This window comes from Diceros bicornis, chromosome 3 (genome assembly GCF_020826845.1).
Source record: "Diceros bicornis minor isolate mBicDic1 chromosome 3, mDicBic1.mat.cur, whole genome shotgun sequence".
In the NCBI taxonomy this organism is placed as follows: Eukaryota; Metazoa; Chordata; class Mammalia; order Perissodactyla; family Rhinocerotidae; genus Diceros; species Diceros bicornis.
In genome coordinates this window covers 82098683-82121637 of record NC_080742.1, presented here as the reverse complement: position 1 = coordinate 82121637, position 22955 = coordinate 82098683, and the positions used below count along the sequence as shown (strand labels likewise).

Here is a 22955-nt window from a genome sequence, read left to right as displayed (position 1 = left end):
GTAACTTGAAAAGTCTCTTGAAATTGAAGAGAACAATATATTATTTGTGAGGTCCTTCTACACCAGTGTTATCCAATACAGTAGTTATTAGTCACGTGTGGCTACTTATCACTTGGAATATGGCTAGGATGAATTGAGATGTACCATAATGTAAAATACACACCAGATGTCAACAACTTAGTATGAAGCATCGGAATATAAATACCTCATCAATAATTTTTATGTAGATTACATGTTAAAAATGATAATATTTTGGATGTTTTGGGCTAAATAAAATATTATTAAAATTAATTTCACCTGTTTCTTTTTACTTTTTATTGCGGTTACTAGAAAATTTAAAAAAGCATGCTTGGTTCACAGTTATGGCTCACATTTCCTTTGTTTTTTAATTTTACTTATTAATTTTTCCCCCCAAAGCCCCAGTAGATAGTTGTATGTCATAGCTGCACATCCTTCTAGTTGCTGTATGTGGGACGCGGCCTCAGCATGGCCGGAGAAGCGGTGCGTCGGTGCGCACCTGGGATCCGAACCCGGGCAGCCAGCAGCAGAGCGCGCGCACTTAACTGCAAGGCCACGGGGCCGGCCCTCACATTATATTTCTATCAGAAAGCACTCTTCTAGAGCGTTACACTGCACACTTTTCTGAAGGGAGGGCCATTAGCATTTCATTTACTATATTATCCTGCAGGGTTAAGAACATTGACTCTGGAGGCAAACCATTCTATATTTGAATCCTGGCTCTGCTATTTGCTAGATATATAACTTTGGGCAAGTTACTTAACCTCTCTGTGCCCAGTTTCTTCATCTGTAAAACAGCATAATAATAGGGTTATAATGAGGATTAAATGAGATGATATGGGTAAAGTGCTTAGAACAGTGCCTTGTGCATAAGTACTCATAAATGTCTGTATTACTTTATGACTATAAGTATTATTATTATTACAATTATTCCTTTTCCTGATATAAGTATTATTATTATTATTACCATTACTCCTTTTCCTGAATCCTGAGATGCATTGAGTTGAGATTTATTGAGTACATTCCACCTTTCCAACACTCCCTGTATAATGTGAATACCAATTTAATGGTAATTTCATGAAATACACTAAAACCATACGAAACAGAGGTTGTGCTGACTTCATAAAACACGTGGCACAGTGAACAAAAGCCATCCATTAGAATTAACTTTAGCAGTTGATGAAACAACTTAATTTACAAATCAAGTGAAAATGAGGATGAACAGTTTTGTCTGTGATTAAAAATCTACTTGTTCCCAGACCTAACAACTGCCTTTTCTTGATTTTTAGAAATCTAACAGGTGATAGCAGTTCATGGGAGAAAGAGTCATCAGACACAATTGATAAGCACCATCACAGCTGCAAAAAGACACGTCTCCACAGCACATCTCACCCCGGGTGGGACCAAGGTGTCTTTCACTGTCAGCCAGAATTTTTCATTTTCAAGAAGAAATAAACATTCAACTTCCTTTGAAATCTTCCCAAAAATATGATTAAGGTACTCACTAAGAGTAAAATCACTTTGTAGACCTTATTGCATAAGAAGTCAGACATACCACGACTACAAGCACAAATGCTTTACTAGAAATAAAGTGTAATTAAGAGTGAAAGCCAATTTATATAATTTGTGAAATAAAGTGTACATTAAGCCAGATATGGAAATGTGAATAAGTCCAATACCCAACTCATACAGATTGGGAACATACATTGTTGTTACCAATAGGATACAAGAATTCCTGTACCTCTTCTCTTTAATGGATGACATGAGCAACACCAGCCTGAGGCTATTCCCAACTTCTCTGCTCTGACATTTCAGACATTCCTAATGCCATCTTTCTCCACAAAATTTCACATGAACACATCTACTTCAAAAAGTCATATGCACTTGGTTGCAGTTTAAATCTTTAAAACAATGTAATTAAGAATCATCAAATTTTCAAAAATTAAGAATTGTAAGTATTTGTTAAAAAAAAAAAAAAACAACAACAAAAAACAGCCCTTCTGCAACTACTGCTCCAGGAGGTTTTCTAGAATAACACTTCTAAGTTGGTATTTAATGTGACACTCCTTGAGAAACCAATAAAGGGTCCTGATATGTCCTTCTGTGTGGACACTGAGACCAAGACATATAAAGCATGACATTACCTTATTATCTTCTAGGTTGATCACTTCCAAGAAGTCATGATTCTCTAAGCCTTGGAGGCTCCTGATCTGATTGTGGGACAGATCCACGATCTGTAGCGCTTTTAGGTCCTCCAAACCTGTGATCTTCTCAATCTGGTTATTGCTCTAAAATTGATAAAATACACTTAATGTCTTAAAGGTCTCTAGTAGGAAAAAGCACAATGACAAGCTTTTATTCTAGATATTGCCCCAAATCTCTTAAAATCAGTAAGCCATTCTTGTTTCCCACCCTCCCATTTTCATCACTCACCTCCTTAAACATATATACACACTCCCCAGAAAGAAATTCCAGTTTTTCAGCTGGAAGATTCAGAATGTAATATTTTCACTAAAGTTAAAGCAAAATGAATGTTCAAATCAGTAGGACAGACAAAAGCTAGGAGTATAAGCTTTTAACATTGTTTACCTAAAGCCTAATGACCACATAACTCCATGTTTATCTTTAGAAATAAAAATTTAATGCAATTCTTTCATCACCATCACAATAAACCACTTGAATATTGTAACTCCCACATATACTTTGTTTTTTAAAACATTCTAATCACTTCATATCACGAGGGTTGTGGTAGTGTGATACAGGCCTCCACTTATTCATGCTCTCGCACAGTTCCCTCCTCTTGAATCTAGGCTGGACCTACAACTTGCCTTAACCAAAGAATATGGCAGAAGTGACCCAGTTCCAAGTCTAAGAATTAAGAAGGCCTGGCAGCTTCTCCTCTTGTGTCTTGGAATCCTGAGCTGCCATGTAAGCACTCTAGCTACTCTGTTGGACAGAATTTGTGGAGAGGTCACATGGAAAAGGACAGGTCACGTGGAGAGGGACCTTGAGTCTAAATAGAGAGGAAAAACCCAGCCATTCCAGCAAATCTGCCAGCTGAATGAGGCAAGACTAGCAGAAGAATCACCCAACTGAACCCAGTTCAGAGTGCAGAACTGTTAGCTAATAAAATGGTAGCTAATAAAATTTCTTCACGCCACTACACTTGCTATTCAACAATAGATAACCAAACTAAGTTCTTCAATATTCACACATAAGCATCTTCTCAGACAATGACCATAAAACAAAGAAAGATTTAAGACTCAAATGTTGTCCTCTTTCCCAACCCCCATGTACCCATAACAACAAATTATAGTGACAACAGTAATCTGTATTTTCTTGTATATTTTCCAACATACTCATAATTCCTCAGGTTCCTTAGCCTTGAGGTATAAGAATACATCACGCTAAAATGAAACTTTAAGTTGAAAATCATAAGAAAGAGAATTTTGAGGTTTCAATCAATGCCATGTTATGCCCATCTTTAAATTTTTAAAACTTTTAAAAAGCACGTAAGAACTTAAAAAATTAAATTATAGTATTGTCTTCCATCTACAATACTTTTCCTGGTACATGTTTCCTGGTACATTTATTTATTTATTTATTTATTTATTTATTTATTTATTTATAACTATTTATTTTTTTATTTATTTTTCCCCCAAAGCCCCAGTAGACAGCTGTATGCCATAGCTGCACATCCTTCCAGCTGCTGCATGTGGGACGCGGCCCCAGCATGGCCGGAGAAGCGGTGCGTCAGTGCACGCCCGGGATCCAAACCCGGGCCGCCAGCAGTGGATCTCGAGCACTTAACCGCTAAGCCACGGGGCTGGCCCTCCTGGCACATTTAATAGCAAGAGCTACTTTCATAAGATTTCATTTCAATAATGAGCAAGATTTGCATTCATTAGTTAATCCTATGGCTCTTTAAAATATATTAATAAAATGTTGATCATCTATGAAGCTGGGTGATAGCACATGGGGGCTCATTAAATTATTCCTTTTATTTTTATATATGTTTGGAAAATTCCATAATAAGAACGAAAAAATACTCATAACCTCATTTGCCTAAGTCAAATTTCCTACTATTCAGAGTTCAAAAAAGTTCTAGAAAGTATAACAGAAAAGGAAAAGAAAAAAACGACACTAAACATATTATCCATATTAATTTAACTTATTGAGAAAAGACCTCAATATCCTATTTAAAATATGCCCACATATCAAATTTATACACAATACACTTTCCAAAGAACTTTGAAGTGCTGTAGATGTGGAAGATAGACTAATAATTCTTTACAGCATCTCTGATGGCTTTCACAGTAGTAGATGCATAAAAGTAGAGTGAGGCATAGAAAAGTTTAATTAGCTGTCCTATGGTCATAAAAGAAAGCAGAACTGAGAAATGTTCTGAGTTGAAAGTCATCTATTCAAACCCTTTATCCAATGCTGAAAAATTGATACATCATTCCTCAAAGTGGACATCCAGTTTCTGCATGAACAGTTCTTGCTTGTTTTATCATGATTAGCAGGGGAAAGGGGACCTTTAGAGGGAAGCTATTTTTTTTAAATAAATGAAATGAGAAATAGTCTTAATCTCCCCAATTTGGGAGGGAAAAAACAAGTGGCTCTTACCAAGACAAAATAAATTTTAAAGTTTGGAATGCATTTTCCTTACTTGCTAAGGGAGGTGGTTGACAGAATAGCCCATAAGTGAATCACATTTTCCCCTTACATTTATTGTAAAAGTTGATGGTAGAGAATTGACAATTGGTTTGTATGGTGAATTGTTCTTTGTTCTCTAAATTGTAAAATGAATTGTTTTCAATAGTAAAGCAATTGGCTTTGATTCCATGAATTAAAAAATAAAAGCATTAAAAACTATTGAAACAAATGTGTACCATTTTATTTTACATATTTTATTAACATTTGGAAAAGACACCCTTACTATTCTCAAAAATGTTAAGGAAAATGAATGATGGCATAGTCTGTATTTTCTAGTTCATCTTGGGTGAGGGAGGCAGGGATTGGGAACAATCCACCTAACCTATTTGTAGAAAAAAATGTCTCTTATGCTTTTTCTAAAAGGTACTTGAGATGGAACTGTCAACACAGATTACTTATTTAGTTACTGAAACGCACTCAGGATAAAAGTGCTATGCATTCTTATTCTTAATAATGAGTTCCATTCTCATTCCCTTAAGCACACTCCATATCTCTTTCCACATATCATGCTCCACTTAAAGTTAATGGGAATGCCAATACAAAAAGATATGTAAAGAAAAGGATAAGGTTCTAACCAGCTACAGATTGAATAGTACATACTGCCAATAATTCTTCAAGTTATCATAATTTTAAAATGTGACTTTCTTTCATAATTTCAAAATCTGCAATCTAACTTTTCAAATTCATTTCATTTATGCTTTGCTAAGATGCCTAAGTGGGCAGAAAACATGAAACCCTAGGGAAATTATTAAACCTTTCCTCGCCTTAGTTTCATCCTCTGTACTGGGAAGTACTTTACTGTCACCTAACTCACTGTACAGAGTAAAGGGTCTTGAAAAAGTACTTCAAGCTCCAAGCTCAGGGAAAGAAAAATTAACACACAGCCAACCTTCAGCTACCTGTGGTTAAATAAGATTGGAATAGTATACCGTACATGTCAAAAATCTGCAGATAACCCAAGACTTCATTTCAAACAACAGTTCAACACTCTCCGGTGGGATAATTCATGTAAGAAATTAACAAGCAACCAGCCTTATGGCTTAAAATCCTCCCTGTCCACCTTGTGACAGATATACAGAGATATAACAAAGAACAGCAAAGCCACCCAAGGGTAAGAAGTAGGAGAGAGGAGGAAACGAAGAAGAAAGAATCCTAGATAACCCACAAACTATATTATCAGCCCCCAAATTAGTGAGCTATACTGTTATTTCAAAAATAACTATATATATTTTTGGAACTATTATGATCCTGCTGATTTTTTAATAAATTATCTGTATTTTCACTCAGTCATAGTCACATAGCATGTCATATAGCTTAAGAAAAGTGCTCTCAATGGGAAAAAATTTAAAAATTTAAACTTTCTGATTAGAATTGTCACTTATTCTCAGCACTAATTTTGGTTTTCTAGAATGGGAGACGAGAATATATTAATATAAAAGAACTGCCAAAATTCAGTGCCCAGAGAACATCTTATGGTTCATTTGAGAGCAATAAAGTGTTAACAGCAATAAATATTATGCTTAAATGTTATTTCATCAGTAAGACATTAAAAAATGTATTTTTAATGGTTGTTAAAAGTATACCTTTCTTTCTGAGTGTAAAAAGTCAATCTTTTTAAAAACTGAATTTGGGTACCAAATGAGAAAATCATTATACTTTAGCATGAAATATTGATATCACACACACACACACACACACACACACACACACACATACACACACACACCAGATATGGAAAGAAGCAAACAAAACTGAAGACAGTAACATTTCATAAAGGAATTAGCTCTTTATAAACCTGAAAAATCCTAATCATCATTCATATATTTACTAAAACATTAACTAGCACTTCTATAAAGAATAGCATTTCTGTTAGACTCACCAGACAAAGTATTTTGATTGGTAACATGCCTAAGCCATTAATTGTTGTGATCTTGTTTTTGGCCAGACTAAGATGAGTTAGACTGCTGCACAGCTCGAGTCCACTGATTTCTTCTATCTCATTGCCTAAATACCATGACTACGTTTAAGGAAAATGTTACTAGAAACATTTTGAAGAAAAAAAGAATCAGTGTGAAATCATCATTAGAAAAATCAGACAATAGCATAAAGAAAGCAGTACTATATGCTCTATACAAGATGGACACTAAATCTTGACATATATTTTTTTCATATAGAAGTTAATACTAACACCACTTAAAATTATTATTATTATTTTTTTAAAAAAAAGGCATACCTTTTGAGTGTGCTCAGTTGCATTTGCATCCATATGTGCTCATTTAATCAGTGAGGAAAGACATTTCAGAGTGGTTCAAAACTGTCTCATTGCAGAGTGGTCGTCCTTGCTGCTGAATGGTCTCCATGAGAAACTCATGTGCTTTCCCATGGGCAGGACTTCTGACTACAGAGCTGCCCTGGAGAGGTGACATGCACCAAGCTTTATCACCCTCATAACCAGGTAATAGCCTGGGAGATGTCATCTGCAGCAAATGGGTGATAAAAACAACCCCAAGACCCTGATATAGAGAGGAACAGCCTTTTCTTTCTGTCTATATTGGCTTCTCTTCTCCCTTTAAAATAAATGAGGCCTAAACTCTGCCTTCATTTTCTCATCCATTGATTAAGTTTCTATTCATTGCTAAAATTTTAACTTATCTTCTGTGTTCCATCCTTGTAGTAACTAAAACTACAATCTCAAAGTCACCAACTCTACTCACCTCTCTCTGTTCTCAATCTCTTTGACAAATTTCCAGGATTTAATATCGTTTCCTCACCAAAGCTCCATCTTCCCTCCCAAGTAGCCTAAGACTTCACCATTTTCTCAGCCACTCATAATCTTCAGAGCATCCGATCAATCACCAAGACCTGGCATTTTTTGCTATAAAACATCTCTTTAATCATTCCCTTCCTTTTCATTCACTCTTCTGCCAACTTAATTCAGCTTTAGCGCCAATGGGTACCTCTAACCCAGTTCTTCCTACCCTCAAGTGACCTTACACACTGTAGTCAGGTTAATTTTTTCAAAATATTGATTGGATATCATGCTTCAGTTAAAAAATTCTCATAGGATGAATTCCAAGTTCCTCACTCTGGCATTTAAGGCCCTTCACTTCAAGCAAAACCTGTTTATCCAATTCATTCCCATTACAATCCAATGACAATTCTCCATTCTGCCAGGTCAATCTTTTCAATAGTTCTAGAATGTACCAAGAACTTTCTTACTTGGCAGTGTATCTTTTTTTCATACTGCTTTTCTACTCCTTTCTAAACTCTGCCCATTCTTCAGGACTTAATTTCAAATTCTACTTTTTTTTCTTTTCTTTTTCATTTTTTTCACATTCACATTAAACCAACATCTTAAGTATTTTTTTTTTGACAGATAACCTCATTTTCTTATTTCTATTATTTTTTAATTACATAAGTAAGCACAAATGATGGACTGGAAGAACACATTCACAACATATACAGTAACATATATACATATATAACATATAACATAGATAAAGGATTGCTACCTAGAATACATAAAGAAGGAAAACAAACTAATAGGGAAAAAAAGACAAAACAATCCAACAGAAAATGGAGAAAGAATATGTCCAGGAAATCCCCAAAGGAACAAATCCAAGTGGCTAATATAATAAATTTATGAAAAGACACTCTGCTTCATTTGTAGTGGGGAGAATGCAAATTAAGACAAACATCATCCTCTACCCGTCAGCTTAGCAAACTTTTTTTTTTTTGTGAGGAAGATCAGCCCTGAGCTAACATCTGTTGCCAATCCTCCTCCTTTTTTTTCCCCAAAGCCCCAGTAGACAGTTATATGTCATAGTTGCACATCCTGCTAGTTGCTGTATGTGGGACGCGGCCTCAGCATGGCCAGAGAAGCGGCGCCCAAGATCCGAACCCAGGCCGCCAGCAGCGGAGTGCGCGCACTTAACCACTAAGCCACGGGGCCAGCAGCAGCAAACATTTTAAAGGTTTTGAAGCACAGATACTTTCACACTAATGGGTGAGAAGGTTCATTATGATATAGCCACTTTGAAGGCAATTTGGTAGTATATATTATAACTGTAAATATGTCACAGCAACTTCAATTCTTGGTATTCACTCTAGACAAGCCATTTCTTCTTCAAAGCCTTTTCTGGTCAACTTCTAACCCCTCACCTATCTCCTTCCATTAATCACAGAATCAACAAATTTTTTAAAGAGGAAGGAATCACAAGTAAGGTATCATAAGTCTCACAAAAACTTATATTTTGCCTCATAATTTGCAGCTATCCTAACTCTACTACTTACTAGTTATGTGACTTAGCTTTTCTCTGCTCATACTGTTCATTTGTAAAGTGGGGATAACACTAGGTTGCCATGAAGGCCAAAAATTAGATCATGGAAAAAGTTAGAAAATGGGTGTGAATCAGTTGCACAAACTGTAAAGCATCTCATAATTGTAAGGCATCATTACTATTACTAAATTACAAGCACATGAGGCCAAGGAATCACATCCTATACCTCTTGGCCAACAGCACAAAATGAAAGATTCAAGGCCAGGATTGATTCTGAAAAGACCTAGGCCAGAGAAAGAGATAAATTAGGAAACTAGAAGCAATGCTGAGAAAATATTGCCAAATGAACCAGAAATTCCTAGATTTTCTTCATTGGTTTCAGATTCAATCCTTGGGCTGAAGCATAGTTCTGCTTGTCATCAATATGCATTTTCAAATCTACTTCATAAAGCTTCTCGCCAGAATGGCTCTACAAATAGACATTTATACTCACAAACACTATGCTCCTTTCTGCTTCCATTTTCTGGGCTATTTAAACAACCATTCTGGAACTAGAACAAAGACCAGATTTTTGCAGATACGGATTACAACAAAGGATGTGAAATGTGGGAAATAGGAGATTAAACTCGCACACAGTTATGGCCTAGATAAAATATCCTTGGAGTAGCAATCTTTGGCAAGAAAAATTAAGCAAGGAAAACTTCAAATGGCCATCTGTCTCAATTTAGCAGAGGAAGCAACAGTCTTTAAGTCCTATTTCAGAACTAATGTCCTGGTAGCTCTGCTCCAACCAAACTGAAGATGCTCTGAATTATGGCAAAGGATAAAACAAACGCTTGCGTGTAGCTGAGTCAGGAAGCATTCCCATGGGAAGTAGGCAAGAATCAGACGACTAGGAAACAGGAATCCCACAACTATCCAGGGATAATGGGAATTGGAAAAGAAAGCTTGTTTATTGTGTATACAGTAATTTTCCAAGACGTTGGAGGCCAATCACAGCTCCCGTGGCATGCCCAGCCTGCTCTCTAGCTTTGACTAGTAGGGCAAGTCAGGTTTTAGGAAACTAGTATTGCGAGGGCCAACAGGAGGAAGAGTACGGATGCCTCGCCGAAATCATAGCCGTGGCTCTCCAGCCACCACTGCCGTCACTCCCAGCACTGGGGCAAAGGGTGAGGAACCCACTGAACATCTCTGTTGAGAAATATGTTCATTTCAGAAAAACTGTCTCCTATTTCCCAACTCTTCACTCCCCCATAAATCTCAAGGAATTTCAGGCACTATAAATTAATCAGGTTCTTGAGTAAAGAGTACTTACAGTGGCACAACAGCTTTTCCCCTAACACCCCCCACAGTCACATCATATGTGACTGCAGCAACGATCACGGTCAACATGCGGGACTGGTCCATACAGAGCTCTGAGCTGCAGCTGGCTGTCAGGAATACTTTGTCTCCTCAATCTCCCCTTTTCTTATTTTAAGAACCTTCACAAAATGTTACTCGTCCTCCCTCCTTACATTATTCCTCCATGTTCTTTCATAGGTCCCGGGACTTTCCGATAAGAAATATAATCTGATAAATCACTAAACTATCACAATGAATTAGCTTATTGGGTTAATCCTCTTAGCTACATTTTCATTTTAAAAGGCCACTATCAGGAGAACGAGACTCAAAGAACTCAAAGTCATCATACTGCATTCCAGCTCTAAAGTTTTACGATTCTGTGAATAAATCTTTTACAGTGGAATTTTAGATCCTCGTGGAAACTGAATAAAGGAGCCCAGTGGCACATTAGCATAACTTTACAGCTAGGGAAAAGTCCAACAACACATTTTCACATTTTGGCAATGCTGTCAGCAGTTCACAGTGCTTGACATGAATTATTCACTAGTTCAGTATTTGCTCTTATTCATTTGTCCACAATCATAAAATATGGTTTGGGTGTATAGAAAACAGTTACTGAGAAATAAGTAAGAAATCCATCACAATTTTCCTAGTGGAGAGAACCACAATGATGGCCTTAATCAAAACCAATCCTGAAAGATCTATATCACCTTACCAGTGAAAAATGTTCTCCACCATAAAAGCGAATCTCTCTAAGAAATGAAACACACATACACTTTATTTTTTTTTATTTTTTATTTTTTAAAGATTTATTTATTTAGTTTTCCCCCCAAAGCCCCAGTAGATAGTTGTATGTCATAGCTGCACATCCTTCTAGTTGCTGCATGTGGGACACGGTCTCAGCATGGCCGGAGAAGAGGTGCGTCGGTGCACGCCCGGGATCCGAAACTGGGCCGCCAGCAGCGGAGCGCACGCACTTAACCGCTAAGCCATGGGGCCGGCCCCACGCATACACTTTAAATGGCTATGTGACAAAAGTAGTAATTACTCAATGAATTGCAACATGGGAGAAACAACGTAATTCAGAAGACTAGTTTCAGTTCAACCATTTTCTAAATAATCTTAGACTAGTCACTGAATCTCCCTGGGTTTTGGGCTCCTCTCCCATAAAATAACAGTTAGCACTAGATGATCTCTAAAGTCCAGTCTGGATTTAAAACTTCCATGAATCACTGTTTAAAATTCCATTATTCTATAATTATAAAACAAATTCCAATGAACAGTCAGTCAATATTTATAGGTAAAGAATAAATTGCATTCTTTCTTAAGACGAAATAAATTTCCTTATCCTCGGCAAAGTTTATCATCTTGTGATTTGGGATGATTATCAATAAGTAATCAGTTATTCACATATAAAAGGACAAAACGGCATAATAAAATAAACTGAAAAGTTGATATCATAGGTAATTTATTCCGAGGTATTAGCATAATCTACTATAATCACACTGCCAGCATGACTAGCTTCATTTAACTGATTTGTTTTTATTTTAAATAATTGCTCTTTAAATAATTGCTCTTTAATATTGATAATTACATTTTAATTTAACTTTATTTTAAACAAAAGTGCACTTTTTTCCCTCAAATAGAAAAGACATATACGCCCACTAAGGAAATCTTGAACAAATATAAAAAGTATAAAAAAGACAACCAAATTTCTAAAGCATTCATAAAAGGACAAATGGAATGGCATCAGATGAGGAAAGCACACCTTGCAAGCTTAGAGCAAAGTGTGGTCCTAAACTGATTAGCTTAGAGCCAAGTGTGGTCCTCAGACCAGCAATATCAGCATCACTGAGGAAGTTGTTAGAAATGTAAATTCTGGGCCAGCCCGTGGCCTAGCGGTTAAGTGCGCACGCTCCGCTGCTGGCAGCCTGGGTTCGGATCCCAGGCGCGCACCGACGCACCACTTCTCCGGCCATGCTGAGGCCGCGTCCCACATACAGCAGCTAGAAGGATGTGCAGCTATGACGTACAACAATCTACTGGGGCTTTGGGGGGAAAAAAATAAAATCTTTAAAAAAAAAAAAAAGAAATGTAAATTCTCAGGTACCCCAGACCTACTCAACCAGAAGTTCTGAGGATGGAGGCCAGCAATAGGCGTTTTAACAAGCCCTCCAGGGGATTCTAACACAGCCGAAGTTTGAAGCTTGATAAATAATTGTTTTCAAAGAAATTAACTTATAATCTTCAGATTTTAAAAATTTTTAATGGACACAGGTACATCACTCACCCATACATGGCCTGCTTTCATTTACTGTTAAAAATATGGTGAACACTCTTGAACTCACCATCACCCTTACCCGAGAAGTAGAACATTAGCAATAACTTACATCTACCTCTGTGCACCTCTCCTGTCACATCCTGATGTCTTGCTCTCAGAGATAACCACTATGATGAATTGTCTATTTTCTCTTCCCTTTTCCCTTTTGGTTTTATACCTAAATTATATTTAGTTTTATGAAGATTCATCTTTATTGCTGCATGGAGATATAGTTCACTCATTTTCACTACTGTATGATATGCTATTGTGTGAGTATACCATAATTTATGCTTTCTCTTATCAATGAGTATTTAGGCTATTTCAATTTTTTGCTATTACAAGCAATGTTGTTATAAGCATTCTCATACCTCCAGATACATGCATGCTAAACTTCCCATATGCGGGAATGAAAGTGCTAAGTCATAGGAAACTTGGGTGTTCAACTTTACAAGATAGTATAAAATTGTTTTCCAAAGCAGTTGAACTAATTTTATAACAATAAGGAAGAAAAAAAAAAGATTCTTTTGATCTACATGTTCTCCAACACCTGGTATTTTTAGATTTCTTAAATTTTGTCAATCGAATAGATATAATATGGCATCTCATGTGGTCTTGAGTGGCATTTCTCTGAATAAAAAAGAGAATGACATCTCTTCAAAGGTTTATTAGCCTTATCTGATTCACTTTCTACAAAATTCTTTTTACACATCTTCTGATCCAGGAACATGGGATGTATTTCTCTTTTAGTTAAGTCTTTAATACTCATCAATACAGTTTTACTATGTCCCCCCCACAGGTCTTATTCATGTTTAATAAGATTCATTTTTATTGTTCTTGTAAATGGTGTCTCTCTTTAAAGTTGTTTCCTAATTGCTTGTTTACGGTGTAGAGAAATGCAATTGATTTCTGTTTACTGAAATCACATCCAACTACCTTGCTGAACTCCCAAAACTATTATTTCTAGTGGTTTATTGCAAGTTCTTTTTGATATTTGTTATAGACAATCATATTATTTGCAAAGAATGACTTTTATTTTCTCCTTATCAATTTTTATACCTTTAATTTCTTTCTTGTGTTTTATGGTGCTGAGACTTCCAAAACAATGATGGATACAGGTAGCAATGGTGGATATCTTGTCTTGTTCCTGATTTTAATGAATGCTTAGAACATGTCACCAATTAAAATAAAGTTAGTTTCAAATATTTTTGTAGACATTCTTTATAAAGTTGAGGAAATTCCCTATCACTAGTTTACTAAGAGATTTTATTGTGAATGAGTACTGGATTTTATTAAACTTTTTATGTCTATTGAGTTTCTATATCTACTGATCATATGGTTCATTTCCCTTAATCTGTTAATGTAGTTTATTGACATCACTGATTTTCTAATGTTAAACCATCCTTATATCCATGAGATAAACCTAACTTGGTCATGCTATATTACCTTTTTCATATACTGTCAGATTCAGTTTGCTAATATTTTGTTTAGGATTTTTACATCTATATCATGAGGGAAATGAGTCTGTCATTTTCATTTTTCGTATGCTTCCATGTCTGGTTTGGATATTGAAGTAACCTCATTAGAATGAATTGTTAATACACCACCTATTTTTAATCTTTGAAAAAATTGTTCATTATTGCAAGGTCTGTTATAGAAAGTTTGGGTCTGGTCGGCTTTTTTGCATGAAGATTTTTAATTTAGCTTATTTCAGTTTTTAATGAACTCCTTTCATAGTTACAGGACTACTCAGGGTTTCTATTTCGAAATCAGCATTTTGGTGCAGAATATTTTTATAGAAATTTGTCCATTTCATCTAAGTTTTCAAACGTACTGGCCTAAAAAAGTTGTTTAAAAATTCTCTTATTGGGGCCAGCCCAGTGGCGCAAGCTGTTAAGTGCATGTGCTCCGCTGCGGCGGACCAGGGTTCGCTGGTTCGGATCCCGGGCACGCAACGATGCACTGCTTGGCAAGCCATGCTGTGGCAGCGTCCCATATAAAGTGGAGGAAGATGGGCACAGATGTTAGCCCAGGGCCAGTCTTCCTCAGCAAAAAAAAAAAAAAAAAAGGAGGATTGGCAGATGTTAGCACAGGGCTGATCTCCTCACCAAAAAAAAAAAAAAATTTCTCTTATTGTCTCAAAGCTTTTTAGTTTTTTCAAAAATATAATTATAGGGGCCGGCCCGGTGGCGCAGGCGGTTAAGTGCGCGCGCTCTGCTGCGGCGGCCCAGGGTTCGCTGGTTCGGATCCCGGGCGCGCACCGACGCACTGCTTGGTAGGCCATGCTGTGGCGGCGTCCCATGTAAAGTGGAGGAGGATGGGCACGGATGTTAGCCCAGGGCCGTCTTCCTCAGCAAAAAAAGAGGAGGATTGGCGGATGTTAGCTCAGGGCTGATCTCCTCACAAAAAAAAAAAAAAAATATATATAATTATACACAATATGCCTGAACAGAACAAAGAGGCATATTTAGTACTGTTTAAAAACTAGCCTACTATCTTTTCAAAATTGTAAGCTAAGAAGTTTATTTCATTAATAGTTTATGAAGGGTAGCTTGTTTTGCCTACTTGTCTTTGCATTTTAAAAAACACAGGTGAGGAATGTTACATTCTAATTACGTGTCCATGTTCTGAATTTCAATTTGTTATGATGTAATAATTACAGCTTTTTACGCTTTGGAGATAAGATTCAATTGCTACATCTAAAGTCAAGTTTAAAAAAAACCCTAATTCCTTTCTTCATGATATTTGACAGATACAAAGTCATAATAATTTAGTTTTTACATGAAAAGATAAATTCATATAGAAATTAAGACTCTCATGATAGAAATGTGTTAAACTGCATTCTTTGTTTGAGTCCAAAATATTGTAGAGTTGTTTTCTCTGGCAATTCCATGCTGTACATACAAGAATATTTTTCTGAGACAGAGCTCAGACTGTCAAACTCCAGACTGTCATGTCACTATCCTCATTCAGGGTACCCTGAAGACTCGAAGGGGCTCTGGATCTCCATCTCTTTTGGCCGGTAAGAGTTTAGGGGGCCAGCTGACCTCTAGACCAGTGCTTCTCAAGCTGTAATGTGCATTCACACCACTTGGGGGGGAGTCTTGTTAAAAATGCAGATTCTGGGGGCCGGCCCGGTGGCGCAGCAGTTAAGTGTGCACGCTCCGCTTCAGCGGCCCAGGGTTTGCAGGTTCAAATCCCGGGCACGCACCAATGCACCACCTGTCAAGCCATGCTGTGGCGGTGTCCCATATAAAGTAGAGGAAGATGGGCACAGATGTTAGCCCAGGGCCAATCTTCCTCAGCAAAAAAAGAGTAGTATTGGCATCGGATGTTAGCTTAGGGCTGATCTTCCTCAAAAAAAAAAAAAATTGCAGATTCTGATTTCATAGGTCTGGGGTCGAGTTCAAGAGTCTTCATTTTTAACAAGTTCCGGGCAACACTGATGCTGCTGGTCCTCCCTGAGCAGCATTATGCTAGATGGCCTGAGATGAGTGGATTTGTGAGCCACACGGCTTCTGGGCTGTCAGACTCCATCTCTTTGTGAATTTAATATAGATGACAGTCAAGCATCAAGTGAGGTTCTATGGACAGGTGCTGCTAATGTATACGACGTTTAGTTTGTCATCAAAACATTTCATTTTCTCATTAGCTACGTTCAGGAGAACTTCTCCTTTCGAGAACACCATCTAAATGTCCACTCATTGCTCATTTTCACACACAAGTTCTAAAAAGAGTGGCGCTATGTCCTAAGCTTTCCGTCATATATGAATAAAGGTTTTTTTTTCTATAAAATATGTCTTCAAGAAAATGTACCTCCTGTTCTCCTCACATCTCAGCCCTATTACAGGTGTAGTGTATACTAGCTGCTGCCACATCCCTGGAATGAGGCACCCAAGGGCAATCAATTCCTCTTCACTCTGCCGTGAAAAATCCTCAGGTGGGTAGAAAGATGCTTACTGAGAAAGAGAAGGTGCTGCTCCCTCATCACCCAGAGAACATCAGCCCCTGGTGTAAAGAAAAGACTCGAGCTCGTTAAACTCACAGATCCCCAATTAACCCCCTAGGCTCCAGAAGCTGAAGTGTGCCGCCTACTTGAAAGCAGGTGCTGTCTAACTGGGAGCCTGACTCATGCAATAGATATGTTCCTGAAGTTGGTTGCTAATCAAAAGTTGTTGGTTTTGCTTTTTTTTTTTTTTTATGAATGCACATTTTAAATACACACAGAAGCTTGCTACTTCAAGAAAGCTTAGTATGACTTCTTTTGTGAAATAATCACTAATTCTCCTTTTCGCTATATCTGGATTTCCAGCTACTGAATTTATAGAAAATAGGGCAGAAGTTTAAGTAAATTTGAAAAGGAGTCAGTTAAAACAGAACTTCTTATCTGGCTCTAGAATTAAAAATAAGCCTCCATTTATCAGAAGAATAACTGTCTTACTTAGCTTTTCGGGTAGAAGATGCTCTTGGCAAGCTTTGACTTGCAATCCCACTCCTTGGTAAATAAAATATCTTTCCTCATTTTGTGAATATCAATTCTTAATCATTTAAATGAGCCACACATCTCTAGTAAATTGCTTATCTGGTACTAGTCTATGTCAGCTGGTACATATTTATTAATGGCCCTATTAACCAAATTTTCCCCTTTATTCATTCAAAGGATACTGTCCAAAATTAGTTTAGTGAGAGCCTGGTATGCCGACAAATCACACAGTTCAGAAATTTGGTTGCAGGAAAAATCCACCTTCTGATGAGAAAAAGAGAATAATATATCACACTTTATTTTTCACTCATCTTAACCACAATAATTAATTGCACAAGAAGAATGTATTTCTGGATGTGGGGTTAGAATGCATTATTGAAAATACACTAAGGCTATCATATTTACTAATATTGAATCATTTTCTAACTGGGATCCTTGTCTGTCCCTTGAGAGAGATTGAAGAGGAGACTTCGTGGCTGGGCAGACATCCCCACAACCCCATTGCTTCCAATTCCTGCTGTAATTCTCTCCATTTTCAGCATTAATTTTAAACTTTCTTGATCTTTCCTCAGGATTTACCTCAATTTCACCCTTAGTTACCACCATTCCTTTCATTTTCTCTAATGCCTTGTAAACTCTATTCACTTAGTTTATATGCATATCCTGTGTCTCTTTTCTTTGCCTTTTCTTTTTCTATCTCAATATATTCTCCCATGCCACCCCCTAAATGCAAGAAAAATCTTTCTTATTCATCCCTCAGGCCACACCTCTTCAACTTAAGACTCTTTCTCAAAACTGACTATTTTAGGAAAGCATTCTCAGCAACATCAGTTGTTCCTACTCAAAAATATGAGACTAAAGAAAAGCAACATTAAGTATTTTTGTTTAATTATTCACCTACTGGCAAAAGATAAACAAAAACAATTTCTTTTTTAAAAAAGGAAAGAAAAACCCAACTTTTTGAAATGCTGCATCAATAACTTGCTGGTTACATCGTAATCATTTTCTGGAAAACTATCAAGCAACTATATAATAAGCACTGTTCTTATCTTCTTGTGCCCTTTAAAACAGTGATTCCATCCTCAAAAATGTACTAAGATTATTTTATCAATGTACTAAATATTAAATACTTTAAATACTAAAAACTTTAAAAACTTGAAATATTAAAAAAAAAATTGGAAACAACTCAAGTGGCAAGAGTAGAAAGCAAGTTAAGTTGGTTACAATATAGTAACAGGACTACACAGTAAAATATAAGTGTGTGGGCCATGTGAAAAAGTAGAAATGTGCAAAATACTGTTAGTAAAAAAAAAAATCAGAACACAAAATTTCATGCGTATACAAATTTCAACTATGTAAAATGCATACCATGACTGAAATAAGAAGTTAGTTTGGCATGATGTAATGAAGTTTCACATTCATTTTTTTTTCCTATGAAATAATGATGGACTAGAAATAAATTTATAATTATCTGAGCTTACTTATATTCGACACTTTTTCATCAACACCTTTCACTCTTGTGCCATAGCTGGTGTCTGCTCATGATATCTATTCAACTACACCCCTGTCAGGGCTACATGCCAGTACTATGCCTTCTCTGAACCTATGATATTAGGTCTGTTGAGAGACCTTAAATGGGTTATGGTATCGCTCTGACTCCCACTGGGAGTTCCATTGGAATCCAAGGTTTGCAGGAAGTACTCATCAATCAAATGAACCTTCTGCACCTACTAAGAACAAAAGCATTCTAGGAAATACAAAGAGGGCAGGACCAAGCCCCTGCTCTTTAGGAAATATATGCTTTCTCTGGTTGGCAGCTCAAGGCTCAAGATAATAAGTGAAAAGGAAGCAGAGCTTTCCGAGAGCGTGGGACGTTGTACACAAGCCTGATTTACTGGGAAGATACAGGCTTTGGGTCAATCCCAGTCCTGCTGGCTCTCAGCAAAGATTAAATAAGTTACTTAACCTTTCTATACTTCAATGTCCTCATCTGTAAAATGGGACCATTCCAGCTGCCTCACAGCTTTATTGGGAGGATTAAATAAGACAAGGCACTGAAAACATCGGAAGGCCTTAATCATTCCCCTCCCAGGTTCACAGAGGGTTCCCAGGGGGTTCCCAGGGGGCTGAAGCACCTCCTCAGGGCCGTCTGGCACTTTCCAGGCACTTCTCTAAAGTTGTCAATACATTTGCTCTGGGCACTTCTCTAAAGTTATCAATACATACAAGGGAGCTCAGAACCTTAAAGATGGGGTTTCTGATTTGTTTTTGTTCATTGGTGGAGTCTTTTTGGGAGGGGGTAAGGTAAGGGTATGAATGAAAGAAACTCCAAGGAAGGTTTTTCCAGGGAAGGGGTCACACTGATCCCTGTGGTTTAGAGCAAGGCGGAATGGGACAGCAAAGGAGGGAGAGTTGAAACAGCCCGGCAAATACAATTCCCAAGAACCTAGAGACCATGTGGCCCCACAGGGAGTACAAACAGGCACCTTGTGTGGCTTATTTGGACAAAGGAATACCACCCTGGCAAGAAATATAATTTCAAAAAGAAAAAACACGCTACTGATAAAAATGGAGTGATGTGAAACAATAGAAGAAAAATTAAGAAGTGTGTGTCTCACTGGCAGGAGGGAGGAATCAGATTCTTGATTTCAAACAGATTTACGTATTTGTACAAGCCCTGGCAGAATACTTGGCATCTAAGTTAATTTGGTTTGTAAATAAAATAAAACTAATGGATAATAAAAGGCAATAGTTGATGTCAATTCCTAAAAATAACTTTTCAATGAAATATTTGAGTCCAATAGAACAGCACTAATCCTAAGCTTATGGCAATGATCCCAAATTTGTCAGCACTTTAGAGACACCTGGTTGTCTTTTAAAAATTCCCACGCCCGGGCCTTACACTGGACCACTTGAATCAGAATCTCTAGCAGTGGGATCCAGGCATCAGGGGTTTTTAAAACTCCCTGGGTAATTCCAATGTGCAGAAAAGCTTGGGAACCACTAATCTATGACCTCTCTGCTTAAGTATGGTCCATGGACCAGCAGCAATGGTATTGCCTGGAAGGTTGTTAGAAATCACAGTCTCAGGCCCCACCCCAGACCTACTGGGTCAAGAAGCTCATTTTCACAAGAACCCCAATTTACCCACGTGCACACGAAAGCGTGAGACACAGCACTCTACAGCATAGCAAGCTGCTCCATCAACCACTGTGCACAGAGTTCATTTCTGCCTCTGAAATGCAAAAGCAAGTGCAGAGAAGCAAGAATGAAGATCTGAGATCGCTGCTTTCTAAAAAAGTTAAAGCTTGGATAAATAAAGGGGCAAAATTCGAGCCCCGAGGACACTCTGTACAGATTTTTTGGGTACAAAGTTGTTTTGCTACAATAAAAATATACAAATAATAGCTAGTATTTAGGTAAGGGAGAGAGAATGGAAGGAAGCTAGTTCTTCGGTTTGAACACTAGGGTTTAGCAAAGATTCCTAAAAAGATTCTGTTCATAGACCATCTCCCTTTTCCAAAATAAATGATACACAAATCCTTCTCCTTTTTAATTTCTTTTCAGATACTTATGCTATTTACCCCTACATCTTATTCTTTCTGAATTCTCTATTTTAGTGCTGTTTTGCTTATTACTGTACTTTGCAAACTAGTTAACATATGTAGTCAGTGTATTGATAAAGTCTACCTTGAGATTTTTGGGTGGCTTGAAATCGAAGAATGTAGTCAGTTTATTTTGAGAAGCATTAAGTTCCAGAAGATAAGGCATACAACTCACACAAGATAAATCTGGGGGGAAAAAATAAAGAATAAGGTAAGCCAATAAAATAAAAATTAGATAAAGTCGTTAAAAACAGCATATGCTCCAGCAGAAAAATTTTTAATTATGCCAGATGTAAGCACATCTTTATTCCAGATGAGTGATATGAGTAAAAACAGGAGTGTGTGAAACACACAAATACACACACTGCACGCACACAGTGTGGAAAACTCTCCATGAGCCCATAATTTAACCTTCTTCCCCAGGGCGTCCCCACCTCTTCCATCCCCCTCTTTCCAAGACAGCCAAGTAAAAGATGACTGAGGCCACCTCTGTGTCCCAGTTCACCCTCCCCCAAGCTGCTAACAGACAAAAGCTTCAAAAATTGCTAGCCACAGAGGAAAAGACAAGAAACTAAAGCCTTAGATAATCCTCTTGAAAATCAGTCCCTAAATAACTGAATTAGGTCTTTTCAGAAAGATTGAAAATGCCACAATTAGAGAACTTTCTTCGTTATAAATTAAATTTTGTTTTACTTGGACTTAATCCTAAACCTCACTAATTATTTGAAGTGATTTAAATTATTGCTATTATTTTACTTTGACTCTGGATTGGGTCAAATGTATGTCTGATTTTGCATTTTATCCCAAGCAAATATTCTGAACCTCGAATACTAAGTAAAGGACTATACCGCTAATATTCACTCCTAAAGAAACTGCATATAAAGCATTAAAACGGTAAAGAATTGTGTTGCCTTTCTCTGTCACTGTCCAGCAAACGCACTTGGGGGCAGCAGGACGAATTAGGGAAAGGATCAGGAAGAATCACATGACGAGAGCTTACAGCCTGTGACTTGTTTCTCCACCTGAAAATGGTAATAATAATGTCTCCTTCTCTTCTCATTCTAGATCATAGAACCAGCGATTACAGCCCCTCAGAGGATGCCCCTGGTGGGTGAATGGAGCCTCCACACCTGAAGCCAAGCAAAGTGCTTCTACCTTTGACCAGGTGGCAAAGACACATCCAGCCCAGGAGAAGGAAGCAAGGCCGAGCAGCTGGGGCCGTGCCCTGGAGTAGGTGGAACAAGCAATGTGAGGGTCACCTGGCCCCCCATGTCCCCCACAACACTTTTCCTTCTCAAGGGACACTGAAGCCAGAATATCCTGATTTCTACTTCACTTCTCTGGTGTAAACCACATCCTTCTTTAGCCTGTCGTATTTTTTTTTTTAATTTTTATTTATTTATTTTTTTCCCCCAAAGCCCCAGTAGATAGTTGTATGTCATAGTTGCACAGCCTCCTAGTTGCTGTATGTGGGATGCGGCCTCAGCATGGCCAGAGCAGCGGTGCGTTGGTGGGCGCCAGGATCCGAACCCGGGCCGCCAGCAGCGGAGCACGCGCACTTAACCGCTAAGCCACGGGGCCAGCCCTAGCCTGTCGTTCTTATGGAATCAGTCTAGGAGGGATGATACATTGAAATATCAACACTTGGGTGGGAATTAATGAGTGAACCCAGGAAGGCTGCCTGTTAGGGGAATCCTAAGGAGAAACTGTCATGGCTTTACAAGTTTTGCCTATTTGTCCATTCTGAGGTCAGCTCCATGTCTGTCAGGAGTGGTCTCAACTATTAATTTCCACCGACCCCCAGACCCCCTTGGAGATGATCTTTCTGTGGGCAGGTAAGTGCTGTACTATGGAGTTCTGTGTTGAAGCAGAAGTAGCAACTACCACTTAGATAAAGAGATGGCAGGTACATTTCATACTTTGTAGATGGCCAATGCTTTCAAATCACCGACAAAAAAAATCCATGCTCTGGGTTGCTGGCCTTCTAACTCTGGCAGCCCCCTTAATTCCCTATTCAGTGTAGTGACCTCTGTGTCCACCAGGTGGCAGGAGCTCCTCATGTCTCCACTCGTGGTCCTCAAAGTGTGGTCCTGGACCAGCAGCGCCAGCTTCACCGCGGAACTAATTAGAGACGCAAATTCTTAAGTCCCCCCCGAAATCTACCGAATGAGGAACCACGAGGGTGGGGCGCA

General features: G+C 37.9%; 1 protein-coding gene across 7 annotated transcripts in view; it reads right to left on the bottom strand.

Moving 5' to 3' along the window:
• LRGUK (leucine rich repeats and guanylate kinase domain containing) overlaps positions 1-22955 on the bottom strand; it is a 109808-nt gene that overhangs the window by 74721 nt on the left and 12132 nt on the right. For all 7 annotated transcript variants that reach the window (XR_009216762.1, XM_058530256.1, XM_058530264.1 and 4 more), the window contains exons 4-7: positions 20849-20949; positions 17341-17422; positions 6617-6741; positions 2163-2306 (exon numbers count right to left, since the gene is read on the bottom strand). Coding sequence is in view for 6 of the 7 variants with exons in the window: in XM_058530256.1 (XP_058386239.1) it covers positions 2163-2306; positions 6617-6741; positions 17341-17422; positions 20849-20949 (452 nt within the window). In the remaining variant the exon portion in view is untranslated. The remainder of the gene's footprint in view (positions 1-2162; positions 2307-6616; positions 6742-17340; positions 17423-20848; positions 20950-22955) is intronic.